The sequence below is a fragment of the Amphibalanus amphitrite genome, unplaced genomic scaffold (genome assembly GCF_019059575.1).
Source record: "Amphibalanus amphitrite isolate SeventyFive unplaced genomic scaffold, NRLGWU_Aamphi_draft 001622F_arrow, whole genome shotgun sequence".
Taxonomy (NCBI): domain Eukaryota; kingdom Metazoa; phylum Arthropoda; class Thecostraca; order Balanomorpha; family Balanidae; genus Amphibalanus; species Amphibalanus amphitrite.
Genome location: NW_024883115.1, coordinates 18,393 through 36,977, shown reverse-complemented (window position 1 = coordinate 36,977; position 18,585 = coordinate 18,393). Strand labels below are relative to the sequence as shown.

At 47.1% G+C, this 18,585-nt stretch overlaps 2 protein-coding genes across 5 annotated transcripts; one reads left to right on the top strand and one right to left on the bottom strand.

Moving 5' to 3' along the window:
* Positions 1-1,829: 1,829 nt before the first annotated feature.
* LOC122374225 lies at positions 1,830-9,673 on the bottom strand. 2 transcript variants are annotated; one of them, XM_043352840.1, is made up of 10 exons: positions 9,467-9,673; positions 8,750-8,830; positions 8,236-8,382; positions 7,570-7,691; positions 6,567-6,839; positions 5,545-5,894; positions 5,241-5,419; positions 4,492-4,748; positions 3,640-3,798; positions 1,830-3,018 (listed from the first exon to the last, which is right to left on the bottom strand). In XM_043352840.1, exons 1-9 carry the CDS (start codon positions 9,563-9,565, stop codon positions 3,645-3,647), a joined length of 1,662 nt encoding a protein of 553 aa, XP_043208775.1. In that variant the 5' UTR covers positions 9,566-9,673; the 3' UTR covers positions 1,830-3,018; positions 3,640-3,644. The 2 variants fall into 2 exon arrangements, with proteins under 2 accessions (XP_043208775.1, XP_043208776.1); XM_043352841.1 differs by having other exon boundaries at positions 8,276-8,382; positions 9,467-9,663.
* Positions 9,674-12,956: 3,283 nt separating this feature from the next.
* Positions 12,957-18,006, top strand: LOC122374224 (PRADC1-like protein). 3 transcript variants are annotated; one of them, XM_043352838.1, is made up of 5 exons: positions 12,957-12,974; positions 13,522-13,570; positions 14,091-14,340; positions 14,640-14,807; positions 16,284-18,006. In XM_043352838.1, the coding sequence occupies exons 2-5, from the start codon at positions 13,546-13,548 to the stop codon at positions 16,402-16,404; spliced, it is 564 nt and encodes a 187-aa protein (XP_043208773.1). In that variant the 5' UTR covers positions 12,957-12,974; positions 13,522-13,545; the 3' UTR covers positions 16,405-18,006. The 3 variants fall into 3 exon arrangements, with proteins under 3 accessions (XP_043208773.1, XP_043208772.1, XP_043208774.1); XM_043352839.1 differs by lacking the exon at positions 12,957-12,974 and adding an exon at positions 13,234-13,248; XM_043352837.1 differs by having other exon boundaries at positions 12,971-13,570.
* Positions 18,007-18,585: the final 579 nt, after the last annotated feature.

Sequence of the window (18,585 nt, the reverse complement as noted above, 5' to 3'; positions counted from 1 at the left end):
ACTTTTGCCGATCGATAGAGAATGAACCAGGAATTCACATGGATCCTAAAAATATGCATTTTCAAAAATCATAGGCGGATACAGATCATTGAGATTGGGGGTACACAAAAGTATAGTAAATAAGGTTTTTGTTGGTACTGTTTCTAAAAAGGGTGGTAATGGTCTTGTTATGTTATAATTTTCTTATGAGAGAACGACTAAAATTGTATTGGTAATGCATAGGCGGTGTCAGGGCACCTATGTTGGGAGGTAAAACATAACCCCCCTTTTTGGACGCCTGGATCCGCCTATTATAGCAAAAACGTGTCAAAAGAGGATGCACAATAACTGTATATGTTATCACATGATACCTTGTATTCACTGTTCGTAAAACTGGTGCAGCATCGTGATCTTCGCCCAAATGACTCGCTTCACGAATAGGACCCCCCAATTCCCAGTGCTCTGGAGCCGCCACTGGTAAAGTTATGAACTTGAGATTTTCAGGGAATGTGCCCAATTTAGTTTTAGGAAAAGTCAGAAAATTTCAGCATCGTAGCTTCAGCGGTTTCGGAGATATTCCCGAAAAACCTGAGGGGTGGATAAAAACAACCCCCCCTGCCACTAATAGGGTTAAAGCTGAATATCTTATGACGAGAGCGGTTGGCATTTTTGGTATGCAGTGTTATTCATTGAGAACCGGTCGGAGCGTTTGAGTCTTTAATTTAGTGGTCGCCTCTTACTAATCATGCGGCATACACGCCGCACATAACCGCCAATGCCGCAACGTAGCTTAGATTTCGAAGTAAGCATTTAGTCCCACCCTAATTTAGCAGCCAGCTTATTGAAATCTTTGCGCTGAATTTGTCCTATTTCGCAAGCTCTTTTTAAATTCATTTCATCCATTATTTCATCGATTTAATTTTTTAGTTTATTTATTTTTAACAAAAAAATATAATTGAATTGACCTTTTACACATAGAAGTGACAACGTTGTTTTTGCTCTTAAATTGAATACAATATTTATTAGATTTAAAGGGACCCTCCCACCTTAACATTAGTTTTGAGTTGAGATAGCCAAGTTTGCGGCCAGGCTCAGAAACCACCATTTATCCTGGTCGCAACCCCCGCAGCTTTATGGTGTTCAAGAAATTTCTTCCCTTTACTTGCAGGGTGGGACCAGCGTGGTCCCTATCTCTTAACCATTACGGGAATCTGATGACGTCATCAGGCTCTCGAACGTCCGTTAAATGTTTGACTAAAACGTTTTGTAGCACGCGGTGGCGTATTTTGAATTCACCATAGGGCTCAGCCACTCCTAGCGGAAAATTCTGTGGAATTCTCCCCCTGGCGACAAATGTGGGGAAATGAGCATAAATGTGTAAGTCCCTAGAAACTAATTCGTCCCAAGAAGTCCCCCACTACATTAGTGATGCAAGTTTGACTGGGGTATATTAGAGATGCAAATTACATGAAAAGATGTTATATTTTATGTTAAGATTGAGAAACCGTGCTTATAGTGGAAGGTATGTTAATGATGCAAACATATTAGCGAACTGGGAGTGGTCACTGGTCACCTGCTAATTTTGCGTCATTCCGCTAACGCTAGTTGAGCCAGTTATTGCTTGAAGCGTCATAACTTCGGTATAACTATACATCATTATTTGTTGGCTATTAACTGAGATCTGATTTCTTTATCTTTTAAAGAAGACTTAATATAAGAGAGATGGTAGCATCGTCTTGGTGTCATATCTGATCAAAGCGGCCATCCTCCAATGTCCCAACTTACCCCGCGGCGGGGGGTCAGTTGGGCCAGGGCCTAAGGCAAGTTGGTACACTAGGAAAAACAGTTTATCTAAACACATTTTTATTCATGTTTCACATGAACAATCATCGCTAATCCATGCGGGCATTAACGACAAAACACAAACGTTTGCAGTACTCCTGCGGCAAACAAAAAGGCACACACAACGACACTAGAAGAGAATATTTTCACAGCAAGAAAATCACTTTTGGTACCTGAAACACATTTGTAGCGATTATGAACAGCACTTACCTCAGCACGCGCCGACACCACGTTGACAAACAGACTGTGCATGTACTGTGCATGTACAAAATAAGTTTGAACGCCAACTGTCGAGAAGTATTGGAAATATTCCTTCCGTCCCAACTTACCCCCCCCCCCCCTGGCACCAACTTGCCCCGGTCACCCCCACTTCACCTCTACCACTCAGCGCCCCAGGGGGCGGTTCTGGTCAACACAGGTGGCCAGGCTGTGGGGCGCCGCCGACCGCCTGGCGGAGGCTGCCACGTAGCCGTGCTCCCCGGTGCGCGCGGAGCGGCACGGCCGTCCAGCGGGCCAGCGAGCGCGACCCCGCACGTTGGTGCTGGTGCGACGGGCAGTGCTGGTCGGCTGGACCGGAATCTGGGTGGCGTTCCGCCGGCAGCCCTGCGCACCTCCAAACTGGTGCAGAGCGGACTGGCGGCCAGCAGTGGGCAGCTGGCCCCACCTCTGCTGGAAGGCAGCGGCAGCCCTCTCCCAGGTGTCGTCCTGGACGACTGCCTCGCACATGAAGGCTGCCCACTCCTGGATGAACGCCACGGTTTGGCGTGTCCGGTCATCTGAGCGTCGCTGCTCAGCTCCACTGACAGCCGCCGCCGCAGCGGCGGGGTCCTCGAAGTCCATTGCGTCGTCGTCGTACTCCTCGGGACCAGGCGACGGCTGGGGCTGCGCGACTCCGGGGGCGCTGGCGGGCGTGGGGCCAGGAGGTGACGAGGTGGACGGCTCGGCGACCAGAGGGTCAAACCAGTTGCCTGGCAGCTGCTGGCTGGTCCCCATGGCGATGTCCATCAAGGCCCTCCGCGTCTCCTTTGTCGCCGTCGCCTCCGGCACAGCGCCAGTCTGCTGCCGCACGGCTCGGAGGTGTTTGCAGCCGCCAGTCCGCCGGTTCATCCTGCAGGTGCAGGCGCCGACGTTCAGGTCCACCAGGTAGGTGATGCCGACCGACGTCAGCGACTTCACCTGATAGGTGAACTCCGTCACCTGTGGGAGGGGCAACACATAAAATCCTGTAAAATTCGTATGTACAGTCTGTCTTAAAAGTACCGCGCAAAGTGACGGTGGATCCATCAAGCCTTACTGAAGAAAGGCCTGCTTTACTTTGAAAGTCACCGAACCAATTGACCTGGGGAATGGACGAGAATATCAATTGCTTTGATGACTCAAATTGAGCAGGCCCTTCCTCGGTCAGGCTTGATGGATCCACCGTTGCTTTTTCGCGGACTTTTAAGACAGACTGTACAACATAAACTGACGGACGGTTACTTGTACGAAAATCCGAACCTGTTCATTCGCCCCAGTACTGTCAGCTTGGCCTTTTAAAACAGACCCCCAAAGGGAAAAAAGAAGAAACAAGAAAAAAAAACGCGAAACGAGTCACGAGATGTGGCACACAGCGCCAACACCACGCGGCCCTACAGTGGCACAGCGGTACAGTGACAGACTCTTGTGTGTGAATGCACAGCCATGTGGTTTATTGGTGCTTAGGGGCGCGCCGATTGCATTGGTCACTTTGCACAGCCATGTGGCAGTACGGGTGGGACCAGCATTGGAAAACGAGCTGTCTTATGTGACCTCAATCAGTTCTCGTGTCATGCAAAATACCTGCGTCACAGTGCCCGTTTCTTGGCTGGTGCCGCCGCGGACCGGCGCAGTGCCGCCCGCTGCCGGCCGTTGGCCACGTCGCACGCCCTCCTGGCGTAGTGCTTGCTGAGCTGGACCGTGACGAAATCAAACAGCTGCAGCAGGTTGAACGCCCGAGTCCTGGAAAAACAGCGCGTGTCAAGCGAATATTTCAACAATTTCTTTGCAGCTATAATTAACGGTAGACTGCCAGCGTATGGACACAATAAGGCTTTCAGAAGAGCAACCAAAAGCACAACTAACAATTTCACAACCTACCCGAAATGCGAAAGTTTGTTTTTCTTCCACATGTAGGGTTAACAGAAATGTAAAACCGTGATATTCACAAGTTAATCCGTGTTAATCCATGAAAGTCACAAGTTAGTAATTAACGTCTTTGACGAAGGGATGTATGGTCCAATTCCGTTTCGGGGGCTTCAGGCTCTGAACTTTGGCAGACACTGGGGAGAATTGCACAGTCCTAGGGATTTTGATGGTGTTTTCGAGAACATTTTACCGGCTCACTCTCAGCCCTCCGACCTATATTGAAAGGAAAAACTACTCCCCTGCTTTGGCTTTTTTCCAATTATTTGTCTTTATTAATTGGAATTTGTCTGTAACTGCAACTTTGACATTTCTTCAACATTTGCCACTTTTGGGCAACCTTACAACTTGAAATATTTTAAAATAGTAATGAATCTATTGCAATACCTCCGGTCACCGAAACAGTTTTACAATCAACTTTAGTTAAAAGACAGGTTTGTCTATGAACGCCAGGTTAACTGTTTTATTTATTGAACCGCAATTAGGTGAAACATATGAATAAAGACTGACCTGTAGAGGACAGAGTCTTTGAGGACTCTGAAGGCGGACTCCACGATGTTGTTCGTGTTGTGTCCCCGGGTGGGGACATCCGTGCGGAGGCACAGCGCCCACTCTTGACGGCGGGCAGCGAAACCCTGCAGGTACTGGTCCAGCAGTGGGTAGCGCTCGCCCCACTCGGTAGCCACCAGCTCCATCGTCGTCGCTATCTCCGCCTCATTGTTGGCGTACACGAGCTGTTTGGCTAGTGCCATGATAGCCTGCCTGTGCTGGAAGAAAATGCACAATTTAACTGGTATCCGAGTGTGGGAGGCGGGAGGGGTGAAGGGTGAAGGGTGAAGGTAAATGTAAATATACGGGGTGTTTGAGATGAAATTAATCAAACTCATTTACGTTCTTTTACAGCCTTTAGACCAGTATCACTGCATGTATATTCCTGACTGCCAGCCTATGTCTGTCTATGCCTGACTGCCTGCCTCTGCCTGCCTCTGCCCAGCTGTCTGCCTGCCTCTCTCTCTCTCTCTCTCTCTCTCTCTCTCTCTCTCTCTCTCTCTCTCTCTCTCTCTCTCTCTCTCTCTCTCTCTCTCTCTCTCTCTCTCCCTCCCTCTCTCTATGTCTCTGTCTCTTTCTGTGCCTCCCTCTCTCCCTCTCTCTCTCTCTCTCTCTCTCTCCCTCTCTCTCTCGCTCTCTCTCTGTGTTTCTCAAAAAGGGGTAATTAGACAAAAATGAACGGAAATTCATTCCCAGTAGAAACTACTCACTTGCTTGTCGATGCCATGTTTGCCGTTGTGAAGCCATCGCCAGACGGCCTGCAGCACGTGAAACGTGCACAGCAGGAGCCGCGCCTCAGGCCACACCGCCGACAGCGCGTTCCGCTCGGCCTGACAGTCGTCCGTCATGAAGCACAGAGGGCCGCGCCTTCCACGCCCGCCAAAGGCGCCTGTCAAAGAAGCATTCTCGGTCAAACACGATATTGGATTTTATACACCAATGCACAACTGACTGGACAATTCAGAGTTTAGCCGCCAGATATGGGAATTCATGGCAAATGTAGGTATATCGTACCGTCTGGTAAAATCCCGACGAGCAGCCGGAAGGCTTTGTCCACCACGGCCTCGGTCTCCGAGGTGGAGACGATGACACCGAGAGGCAGACCACCGGCCGGGCTCCAGCACATCAGCAGGAAGACGCGCTGGCCGTGCCGGTTCATCCCTCCTGAGGCGTCGACGAAGACCACCTCTCCCGCGTCGGGGAGCGTGTGGACGCGCTCCATCAGCGGCGTCACCGCCGCGATCACCGTCTCGCCGTCCTCGACTGAGACCGCCGTGCGGACGTCCTTCATGTGGCGGATGAGGTCCATGGTCTCCTCCTGGGTCGAGGCTGGGTAACGCTCCCGACAGTGCTTGTAGTACAGGCTGAAAACACATTGCATTGTCAATTGACTTCCAGCTGCAAGTGGTGGTCAGTTTCATTTTGTGATAAAATACCGATTGCATAACAGTGTACTTATGGTTAAGCTTCAGCTGTCCCACTTGTTCCTGATTCGTCCCAATCAAAATATAGCTTACCCCTCAGCGCATTGAATTACACAAATCCAAGGTGAAAATAATGTTAACCTGCGCTGGGCCGGAAGGGGGGCGTTTAGACGCCATTCCCCTTCAGGTTTTTCACGAATAGCAGGAAAACGGAAATGACCCTGACACATAGGCGTACGTAATATGATTATCGATAGCTTTTACTAAACCAGAGTGCATTTATCGCAGCGTAAAATGTTGCGAGTTTTTAGCACAACACAATTCATAGATAACAGTAGAACTGGATGTGACACGAAAACAGGCAGATTGCAATAGGGGACCCAAAAATTGTCAATGGCCAGATCAGTCTCGGATCGCAACCACATATCCCAGACATGCGGCCTTCTTTTCTGAGTAGCCCTATCATCTCTGCTCCGTGTAACGATCAATTGCATCTCATATATGAGAATCATGTGTAACTTTATAGGGAAAGTCTAATTATTTCAGATACTGTCCCTACAGACTTGCTAACTTGTGGCAGTGTGGCTTTGCATCAAGCTGTTAAAAACTTACTAGTAGACGGCCATCCTATCTGGGACAATGGCTCGGTCTGCGGCCACCGACGGGTAGGCGCTCCCATGCTCCTCCTGAAGCTGTAGTTTCAGGGTCTCCAGCGCCGTGGAGGGCGAGTGGTAGTGCTGGAACAGCTCCATCAGCCGGGCCTTCGTCAGCTCAGAGACGCGTCGATGTCTCAGAGCGGCAGCGTTGTCCACGGCGTGGTTGTGGGGCTTCTTGTTACATGTCACCCGTAGCTCGTAAGCCGCGCATGGGTCTGTAGACCTATTCCTGGAAAGGGAGGATTCGTCAACAAATATAAAAAACACGAGACGATGGTGTTATTCAGAAGAAATTCCGCTCCTTCCACGCACTTTTATAAGGTACCAGCAAGAAACCTTTTGAGGCAAGGAACGAGCGAGGTGAAATGTTTCGGATTATCACCGTTTTTAGTTTTCTGAGCCAAGATTGGCACAACTAAGAAAGATAGCGACTTGAAATCTTTTCGGCAGCGAACTCCTTCATCAAATATGTAGTTTTTTTTTCAATTGCGGTTGATCGTTTGATCAACTAAGGCGTTTGTAAAAAGCAGGGCTGCGGAGTCGGAGTCGGAGTCGGTCGGAGTCAACAGTTTTGGTCGGAGTCGGAGTCGATCTTTTTTCTTGGCCAGAGTCGATAAGATTTTACCGACTCCGGCCATGTAGTCCGAAAATCGCCTTTCATCAAGTGAAATTGTTGTCTGGTGAAAGCAAAATGGCAATTATCCCGATGATCCAAAGTGGTCAGACAACAAAATCGACCTACGATTTTGATCAGCCTTTTCTTTTCTCCCGAAGTTCACGTCTCTGCACTGGTTCGGTGAACCAAAGGGCCAAATAAATGCTTTCCAGAACTAATAGGTCGGAGTCGGAGTCAGAGTCGATTTTGTGAGGCCGGAGTCGGAGTCGGAGTTGGCTAAAGTTGGGTCGACTCCGCAGCCCTGGTAAAAGGTGCCAATGACAAAAGACGGTGAGAAACTTGCCGTTTTGGAGTGTTGGCGACAGTCACTTTCAGGCGCAGGGGGCACCCGGTGTCCTTGGCGGATTGGTTTTTCCTCGGACGACTCGGCTTTTCTGGGACGTCGTGGTGACAACGAAGCCTGGCCTGAAAAAAAATTGACAACATTAACAAAAGTGATGAAATCAATTGCCACTCATTAGTCCGTCATTTAAATGAGGATGAAAGTTTCTCGATTTAAAAACGTTACCTTTTTAACTGACCCTGATCATGGTGTTTCATTAACCCGCACCTTCCTGCGATATAAAAGAGTAAAAGTTACTGGGTGCAGTGGCGCACCCAGGGAGGAGTCAGGGGGACAAAGGGGTCAGCTGACCCTCCCGAAATCTAGCGGGCCCGCTGGTAGGTGCCCGTCCAGTCCTCCGAGACACCCGGTATGACGGCTGGATGACTGGTCCTCAGTACGCGGCATCAAGCTGGGGATTCATGCAGCGAGCCCAGGCCGCCGGGCCCTCTGTCAGTAGACCCCGACAGGCTTTCATACGGCGGGTCTTTGCTGAACCCTCAGGAGGCTCTGCACCAGCAGAATTTTCCATTGGCGGGCACAGGTCGAGTGCTCGGGCAAAAGTACCCCCCTGCCGAGCTTTACACGGCGAGCCCAAACTGGTATTTCATAAACTAAAGCTCTCACCCAGTACACCACCCTTTGGCCATTCGACATGGAGTCGTACGTCGTCAGGGGGATGTTGGCGGCCTCTTGGTACAGCTGAATCCACTGCAGGGCCGATTCCTTTGACGCCGGACATCGGTAGGCCACAGTGGTGCCCTCCATCAACTCCTGAAACGAAATAATGCAAGGTCTCACTGGGGTATTCTTGTCTGGGACCAATGCACGATCGTATTACCGTAATAGTCAGCTATAATGCAGATGACAAATACTTAGTGACAAGACGCGTTATATTCAAATACAGATCACCGCACACACCACTCATACCAATAATATTGTCATTCACAATTGATAAAACTTTGTTACCGAAGCCTGTGGGGAAAGTTGATAGTTCCATTTTAAAAATGGAAGTTTTCATTTATAAAATGATTGCAACATGGCTCAAACCAATTACATATAATATGTGTTACTGCAAATTGAAATTGCCATCATCAGCAATTGCTATTGCTTTAAGCAAATTGCTATATTTGATGCTCACCGGTTCCAGGTCAGGAATCATATCAAGCTTCTCGCACAAGATGTACTTGGCATCAGCCTTCCAGATTACTTGGAAGTGATCCTGTTGGAAGAAGGAATGTTCCATAAAGTTGGTGGCGGACTTGTACCTATTCAATATTTAATATCAATATAGTAACAATGGTTACACAACTCATAATCTTCACTTACAGCATTTTTTAAAAATTATGTAAAGATTATAATTCTGCTGGTGATACCTATAGCCATGTGGGTAAATGTCAAGTTTAAGTCCTAAGCAGATTTCATGGATATTTTTTTTTTCATATTCTTACATTATTTGGCCGATACACATGGAGGTCCCCGCTTCAAAATTAGTTAATTTTGAATTTAGTGTTTCCGACCATTATTTGACATCCTGAATCCAAAAATGATACTTATATGTCTCGTAACTAAAAGAAAAACATAATCAAACCTGAACTAACCTTACCTTTTCACCTATAACCTACCAATCTACTACCTACAAACCTACAATGCAACCTAAAACTTACAACCTAACGTAACCTAAAACATAATTTTTTTGCTGTTACAGATTTGTATCAACAGCGTCACAGTTATAGTTAGGACCTAAAGTTGACATATACCTGTATTTCTTGCGCCCTAACCCACAACAACAACAACAACAACTGTATTTCTTGCAAAGAACATGCACCTAAAATGGAAATACTTATTAATCACCAACCTTTTCCAGCATCTTGAAGCATATATAGGCCTCCGCAATAAACGAGCAAACATGAGACACGAAAAAGGCGCTTTGGATTAAAAGGCGCGCCAGTGGCATCGGAAGAGCTGCCAGATCGGCTGAAATCCCTAGCGCGATTTCGCTTTTTTCCAAGGTGCCTAGAATTCCTCTAGGAATGGCTGAGCCCTATGGTGAATTCAAAATACGCACACGCGGTGGTATATGCTGCTTTGCGCGCGTATTTACAAATTGCAACCGAGCTCCGCCGTAGGGTATTTTATTTCCGCCGTAGTGTATTTAACTTGGGGGATTTTCTATCATACATCTGCCTGAGCTTAGGGTAATTACAATTTGTCGGCGACGTTAAAAAATGATGCACCTTTTTTCGCAGTATAGGATATCGCATGTGCATATTTCTGCCTTTTTGGGTGCGCTTTATCGGTTTTTCGTGAGTAACTCGCGTAAAAACCGTCCGATCGCGACGAAACTTTCAATGCCCCCGATTTTATCAATTTTACACCTACCCTGAAAATTTCATGACCCTGACCCAAATGACCTTTGACCTGTGACCTATTTCTCGAGACCATATTTGGCCCGAATCGCGATTCGGCGTATGTCGGCTCGCATTATGCCGCGCGGTTGCAGTTTTCACGTGGTTTCAAGCGTTGAAACATGTGATATGATGCTGGTCCCATGCACTAGGGTGGATGTCGAGGTCACCTGAAGGTCAGGTCAGCTCAATGACCTTTGATGACCTCGGTTGCTTTTTCGAGTTTTACATGTTTCTAGGCTAGTTTTTTTTTAGCTGATTTCGAATGTAGCAACCATTTGAACATTACAGGGGGTGTAACGAAATTATCCGGACACCTTTCTTCCCGCTGTAATTAAAAAGCAAAACAATCTGGTACTTTTTCTGTGGCTTGAATCAGGCATCAGTGCGCGTTCAGAAACCGTGCCCTCCTATGCCGTCTGGTTGAGCGCCTCCAATCATGCTCCACCACCTTCCCTGGAAAAGCTCCACCCTTGCCTATGGGGCAAATTGCAAAATATAAGGGACAAAAACACAAAACAAGACAGATAAAAACAAAGCAAAATTAACTCATTACCTAATGAAATTCATGCTTGAGCAAAAACATAGGTAATAGGCCTATCTATGTCAAAATAGAATGAAAGATTAAAATCAACCTGACCAGGCCTTACGGTCTGACCTGGTCCTAACCACCTTACTTCGCCTAACTTAACCCAATTCAACCTGCCTACTGTAATGTACCCGTGATGCCAGCGGCAGCGCTACCGCCAACACCCGTTCTATCCCCCGACAGCCGTCTGCCACCCGGCCGTGGTGGTCCAACTATTGCATTTACTTTACTTTGGCATCCGGTGGACAGGGAATGCATCACCTTTGGGCACACACGGTTGGGTCGCGCACCCTCGTGGGTTGCGGTGTGCATTACACCGTCTTAATTGCAAGTTACGTTATTATTACATTTACGTTACGTTAATGTTTAAACTCCGTGACTCATTCATTATCTCCGTCTTTCGTCTCTCGTCTCGAATGTCTCTCTCTGCCAAACAAGATAAAGATTTCTGCTCCGTTATTATTTATATAAAACAAGTATAACGCCAAAGAATGAAACAAGACTGCTCGGGAATGTACGTCTACGGGAAATTGCGTCGCCTCAGAATAAACGCGCAGATTAGCCTAACATACCCTAACACGCGCAATCTACACATTTACTTTACCTTGCTCCTAGCCTAGCTAGGGAGGCGGGGTGAGCACAAAGCCCCATCCTCCGGGTCAGCGGGACACCTACCTCGAGCGAAGCCACCACACGAGAGCCCCGATCGGCCGGCGCTCACGCGTTATAACCCAGCTCGAGGCGGGAGTCGGAACGGTCAGCCCGCCCGAGGTGAAAGCCAGCCTCGCGTTCCGACGCGGCGCCCGTCGACCAGGAAAACCTATTCCTACAGGCGCGGGCTTTACACTACCACAACACCTGCAGAGGTACCTTCCTGGAAAAATGACGCCCAGGGAGGTGACTGTCCAACTTATTGGAATACTACCATGATTGCTTGTCAAAGTGTGTGTCATCATGCTCTCGTTTGACAAGTGATGTATAATAAATGTGATATTCAATAATTATCTCCTGACTGCTGACTGTTGAGTGATCAAAATATTCAAATAATCAGGGTACAATGCTGTGCATAGTGCACACTAATCATGTTGTTTTTGTGTAGGCCCTCTGCACATTGTTGTGTTCACTGCTATGTGCACCTTAAGTAAAAAAGTGACTGGTGGTACATGACAAAAGGTTGTGCAACTGTGAAGTTCATGCCCTTGGTCAAGCTGGTGCCAAATGCCTATAGCTATAGTATAGCAGGATCACTGATCAGTGAGGGTTGTAGACATGCTAGCTACATACATTGTGCATTGAAGATATTGGCACAAAGTTCATCCGTAATTACTATGCTTAACACCTAATGTAAGAAGCGACATAAATGCCCAGATGATAAAACTCTCTGGTCAACATCACACAAATTTATTGACAAACTTTGCAGGTACATATTTACATTCATGGCAAAATATACTTTCGATTTGATTCAGAAACTAGTTGCTAGTAAACTTGCATTTTTGTAGGTACAACAACGACCATATATTGAATCATAAAAAACCTCATGGCATTCATCAGTCATCACATACCTTTTTACCGAACAAGTACCTAGCTACCATGCAATGATTCTAAAAATTTCCGCAATCCATCTATATCTCAACTGACACAATGAATTTGAAATACCCTAACAAAACCTATAACTGTACATAAAAATAATGCAATACTACAAGAACTATGAATTTCTGAAGTTATTCTCACATGCTGGAATGTTGAAACTCTACTTTTGTCATCCATTTCCACGTTTGATTGAGCCATCATATCAAACTGTTTTCGTTCTTCAGTCACAAGCTTTCGCACAAATCTGGAATTTTTACACATCATCTTGAACCATGCTCCAGTCTTTCCAACAAGGTACTATGTAACATCAAAGCAATTTTGATTTGTTACAACAGCTTCAGATCATGATAGGCTTGAGGTTTGTTACACCATTTGCCAGACAAATCTCTGCAAAATGTCTAGTGTATCAATTCCCAAACTAAGTAATTGATCATATCAGTATTTGCAGTTTCCACACAATGTTTCATAATATTATTCTATGTTTATATAAAGAAACTCAAATAATCCACAAATTGTTATCGAAACACTCCCACTTCAAGAACTCACAGAAACAGTACAAGTTCAGAAGCAAACAAACATTGCGCCAGATTTCGTATGAAACGCGCCATCGTCCTGAAGTTTCTACCACAGACGGTAGTTCAACCGCAGCCGTAGTGCGAAAACCCCTGCCCACCTTACCCCACGGCGGAGCTCGGTTGCAATTTGTAAATACGCGCTTTGCGCGCAACAAATGCCGCACTTTCAAATAAAGTCGCTAGGAACAGCGGAGATCCCAAAAAGTAAACAAAAGTAAAAGTCTAATATCTTGAAAACCGGTGAATATTTTTCGGTGAAATTTGGTAGATATTCGTTTTCGCTCTTTCTGAACCGAGCGACATCACTTTCATGCCAATTCATTAACTTTTTTGAAGGTGGGAGGGTCCCTTTAAGAATTGTACAGGTTCATTACGAACGCAGCTGAGACAATTATATTATGTTCAAAATTTGTTCAAGACATGACTTCTTGAGGGTAGTGCGCAATATTGACTAATTACAGTACGATACAAGTCGAAAGTCACTTTCGCAAGCTGCCATCTTTTCTTTTTGATCAGCAGCAAATAGAACGTCAGCATTTGGTCAGTCGTCGTCGGAGTGCTTCGAGAGTTATACGACGGCCGTGTGAATCTTTTTTTCTTCAACTGGATTACGATTTAAACCATCCTTTTGAAAATGGCTAAATGCCTCGCCATAGGATGCCCATCAAACTCATCACATGTTCAAGCTCGATTGCAGGAAAGCTCATACAAATTAACGAGATTTATGCTAATGTTCCTTTTCGTTTGCCAGATATACATTCTGTTATTTGACTGTATGGCTTCATGCAGTAAGGATTCAGGTAAGTTACTGAAAAAGCAACAATGCTGAATTTTGTAACAGTCTTATATGATTTTCGGACTGGTGCTTTATTAGAGTAGGGGTTTGAACACCATTCCTGTAATTTCCTGTTACCTGGTAATTCATTAGTATTAGGGTAAACACCAAACTCAGCATAAGGGTATGGTGTTTGTTTATTTGGTCATAAGCAGTTTGTGAACAAGGATCATTTGTTTCATAGGAATAGAGACTGAGGGTGATAGGATCTCAAACTGAGGTTCCCCAAATTGCCACGCACAGACTCCAAAGAAGACTTGTTATAATCAGAAGCACTGCAATATGCAAAACATAAATAAAAACTTGCAAGGTCAAAGAACTCCCCACAAACATTTATACCTGAAAATATTTGTTTAGTCAGAGGAAAGTTACCATATGAAAATTTGGTCATTCATCAAATAATTCCCACTTTAGTCCTGTGTATGCTTGAATATACATTTGCCTTGTCTGGCTGACGTCACCCCTGCTCCCCTGTCTGCCCACAGGACAGCTGGACCGGGTGATGACGTTCCACCACTACAGTGCCATGTTTGCGCTCGAAGACGTCTTTTTCGAGATCGTGTCGCCGGAAGTGCTGCAGTACACCTACCTGATCCAGGTGACTCGTGATTTCGGCACCCCTTTCAACTTTACGCTGCGGGGCGCGCGCCTCGTGCCCGCCGACCCGTCGTTCGCCTGCGGACCGCTCGCCAACTGTGACGACATCGAGGGAGGCGTCGCCTTCGTTCAGAGGGGGTGAGTGCTGGGTTTTGGAGAAGGATTTGGTAGGATAAGCCACACATAGGATGCACACAGAGGATGCATAATGTGCCATTCTTCACATGCTGACGTTTCCAACTAGGTTTAGGATGAGGTTTAATCGGATTGGCTGCTGTCTACTCGGTGCCCACGTCAGTTATGAGGTAGTTATACATTTATAATTTCAGTGTGTAAACACTTCTTGAGAATTGAGTAGCCATGCGTCATTGACACACTAATGCGATGCTCGTGCTCATTGTTCACAATATCGTTTAAGTACGTTTATTGTGCCGCAGGGATTGTCCGTTCGTCGAGAAGGCGATGAACGCCCAGCTCTGCGGGGCGCGCGCCGTGCTCGTGTTCGACGACGACCCGGAGAATGTCGAACACTTCATAGAGATGACGTCGGAGAGCAAAACAATGCACCCCACCATACCCGCGGCGTTCCTGCTCGGAAAGAACGGGTGAGTGGTGAAAATGCCGATCACGTGTGGATGTTGTTTTTTAAATCGCACGTCTAGGATGTTTCGACACATATTCCGTTTGTGTTGGAGTTTTCATTCATTTTCGTGGCTTCAGTGATCATTTAACCCGCGCCCTGCTGGGGGGGGGTGTTTGAACCCCTTGTGGTTTTTTGCGAATATCTCAAAAACGGCGGCGCGGAGCGCCGCCGTTTTTGGTACACCCTATCATACATCAATTCTACACATGTTGTGAAAATTTCAGACCAAGGTCATTCAAGGTCAGGTCACCAGGTCACTTGAAGTGACCTCACCTCATAAAGAGTTTCAATGTCTGTCATAGCTACACCGAGTGACCGATTGCTTTGAAACTTTCAGCGATTGCTAAGAGCAATAGCATGTACAAAATGTATATCTCAGAATTTTGATATCGATGACCTAAGGTCAGGTCAATTTTGCGATCTCCCCATTATAAGTCAATGGGAGAAAATTGAAATACGCCTCTTTTGGATGAAAGACATTATAAACACTCCCAAACACCGAATTACAAGTGGTTTAGACACACTGAACATGAAAATGGTGTCCGTGACCCTTGTTTTAGCCCTGAGGTTATCTTAGGTCACGAATGGTATCTAACAGTTTTTCGCAAATAACTTTTGATAGAGGAATGCTAGAGCGATGAAAACGCCTTAGATGTGTTCAGCTAGACGATACGGATCGACTGATATGCAACATGACCCTTTCCGGTCAGGTCATGACCTTGACCTGAGGTCAAATTTTCGAGTTGACCTTTCAAGGTCAAGTTATAGTTCATTCGATGCGTCTTGACGAGAGGAACACGATGCCGGTGAAAGTAAGCTCGTACAAGGCTTGGGTCAAAAGTTATTGCAGAAAAACTGTTTCCGAAAAAATCGGCTATTTTTGCAGTTTTTGCCCCCTGCAGGCAAAACCGTTGACGTTAGGTCAAATCTGAGAGAATTACTCAGAAAGGGCGTTAATAGGGCTATCGAATGCACTTTTCCGCGGCGCTGTAGCTCTATTGGTTCCCGAGTTATGCGTTGGCTTCTTGGAAATTTTCGACATTCGACCTGGAAATCGGCGAAATTTTGCCTTCAATGACCTCTGGTGACCTGACCTTTGACCTGACCAAAAAATTGACCGAAGTGATTTCGTCATTATTTTTGACGTTCTTTCGAACGCCGCCTTCCGCGTATCGCTACGTGGCCCAGGAGCCGAGTTACAAGGGGGGGGGGGTGTTCAAACACCCCCCCCCCCCCCAGCAGGGCGTGGAAATCCAGGACCCCCAGCCGGGCGCGGGTTAATTTATGCATTATATGAAAGTAAAATTTTACATTTATTTCAAATGAGCTACACAGGTTATTCCTGAATTGCTGCACAGTTGTGGGCTGTGGCTATATCTGACTCCAAATGATAGTCTGAGCATACCAACCTCACCCCTATTTCTCTCTCGATCCTCAGGTACGTAATTATGGAGACGTTGCAGCGACTGCGGCTGAGCCATGCCGTCATCAACATCCCCATCAACGCCAGCATGTACCACATTCACGAGCGCAAGCAGCCACCCTGGGTGCTCTGGTGACATTACACAGGTCAGCTCAGGACAGCCCCGCTGCCCGTGGGTGTGCCCTTGGCAAAACACCCCGAGGGACCTTCGCTGTCGCATCAGGGCCTAATCAACGACCAAGTCAAATGTGAGGGTCAAATCTGAGGGTTTTTGCGCTTACATAAGGACTTGGCCTCGGCTGAATGAGCCGGGACGCGTATTTATTGCTCATCGTTTGTAGTATTCGGCAAGGCGATGTGTTTTGGTTTTCGTGTGTTTGTTGGGGTCAAAGGGTGCTGTTTTTTGTAGCTCGCTACAGTGAGGGATTTGTCATTTCCAGTCGTTCGCTGGGGTCATTAGTTAGCCAGGTCAGAGTGGTCTGCTGTGCTGGGGGTCTGGGATACTGAGTTAGCCTGAAGTCAGCCAGTAGAGGGCATAGGCGGGCCGCGGCTCGCCTACCTCAGCAGTGCCTGGGCGCCGCCTTGTCGCGAGTGGTCACCTCTGGGAGGCTGTAGTTTGTACGTTATAGGTATTAGCTTCAGTAATCCACCTGACAAAATGTGACGAAGCGTTATAGCATGGGGCGCCACTGAAGGTCCTCCCTCTCCTCAGAGCCGGTCCCCGGGCCCGCTGGGAACCCCATGCCCCCGCGGGGTGGTACCGGTAGTGGATAGCGGTCGCTCACAGCACTGTGATAGGGGTGCATGTGTTGGGTCAGCGCTGCGGAATAACATTAGCTGCAGAGATGGAGCAGCAGTGGAAGCACACAAACATGCCGAGGCTCTCAGAGCCTCGCTATGCACGAGCTTCGCCCTGCTCACAGGCGGGCTGCTGCTTCCTGATTGGTAGACCCCACCTGCCGACAAGTCACGTGATTGACCAGACGTGTTACCGTCCCACCGGAGTGGATTCGATGGGCGGAGTGTGCGGACGGTGACATCAGAGAGAGATAATGCTGGAGTGAGGAGGGTGCTGGATCGCGCCTTTGTATGCGCCAGTCTGGAACCTTTTGATGTGGTTATCTAATGGCGTTACTGTTTCACGTCATTCAGATGTGAAAATGCACGTATTTCGTCAAGAATTGGGTTAGCGGATTGCTGATTCGCAAAATAATATTTGCCAGAAAAAAATTGTTATTTGAATGGCCATGTATGTTATTTTCAACTTAACTTTAGTTTCAGCTTAGTAATTTCGGTTGCTTTGCGCCAGCCCCAGTTCGACTCAAACGTTCGTAGGTGTATAATAGCACCAAAGTTTCGTGGGTCCGGGAACAGTGCGTTGGTCATTGAGCGAGAGTCTTGGTCGGGCTTCTTTAACGTGAACATATGTCTCCGCCACGGGTGATATACGAAGTTGTGCCTCAATCAAACAAACTGCCAACTGGCATGCATGACGCGAGAAAAACCCATATAGACTTACCATCATTGTTTCTGCATGTTCATGATGTTTAAAGGCGATAAAGTGAATTTTCGGTCGTCAGTTAGCGCTTTGGATTGCGTCGGAGGATTGCTGTTGATTCCTAGTAACCTATGCCAATAGTCGTGTGCATTAGGTGGGGGCTGCGTGATATGTTTTATGCGATCTCAGGTACAGTCATCAGCAGTGGGTTTGTTGATTTCAATACAAATTGCTCGGTGAGACTCTGTTTTGGCTGATCCAGGTGACACTGACAAACTGCTCACAGCATAATAGTAGAGACGTAAATGCATCGTATGAATTTTACACTACGATTCCAAAATATGATGATTGGCTATATGATGGTTTATGGTAAAACATGAAAATTAGAAGCCACGTTTATTTCAATCCCACGACAGTCGTACAGTAACTGTAGTACGAGTAACTGTTTGCCTGCTAATTACTTGATTCCATGTCTTAAACTAAAAAAAAACAGTTTTTCATCACGGTTGGCATTTTCTTAACGCTTTGAAGGCTGGCACGCGACGGTGGCTAATTTCCGACTGCGTGCCACGACTCGAGCTCACGTTGCCTATTATGGTCCGTGTCAGTTGTTTTCCGCGTGGGCGCCCGTAGCGTAACTGGTGGTGACATCCTGACCAGGGCCGGCGGAAAACACAAGCAGCATTGTTGTGACGAATGTGCTGGGGTGGGTGGTGAGGGGGAGGGTCCGACTGGACAACACCTGGTCCTCGCGAGGCCTCAGTTGTGGGGAGACCGAGTACCGACCGACCGGCGGATGTGCCGGGTGACGGTCAAACT

Excerpts from the sequence above, each read along its gene's own strand:
- LOC122374225 (XM_043352840.1), bottom strand. The coding sequence starts at position 9,565 with ATGCCACTGGCGCGCCTTTTAATCCAAAGCGCCTTTTTCGTGTCTCAT. Across the intron at positions 8,831-9,466 it reads GCTTCAAGATGCTGGAAAAG|GATCACTTCCAAGTAATCTG; the intron begins GTTGGTGATTAA and ends TTCTTCCAACAG. Across the intron at positions 8,383-8,749 it reads TGATTCCTGACCTGGAACCG|GAGTTGATGGAGGGCACCAC; the intron begins GTGAGCATCAAA and ends ATTTCGTTTCAG.
- LOC122374224 (XM_043352837.1), top strand. The coding sequence starts at position 13,405 with ATGGCTAAATGCCTCGCCATAGGATGCCCATCAAACTCATCACATGTT. Across the intron at positions 13,571-14,090 it reads TTCATGCAGTAAGGATTCAG|GACAGCTGGACCGGGTGATG; the intron begins GTAAGTTACTGA and ends GTCTGCCCACAG. Across the intron at positions 14,341-14,639 it reads GTCGCCTTCGTTCAGAGGGG|GGATTGTCCGTTCGTCGAGA; the intron begins GTGAGTGCTGGG and ends ATTGTGCCGCAG.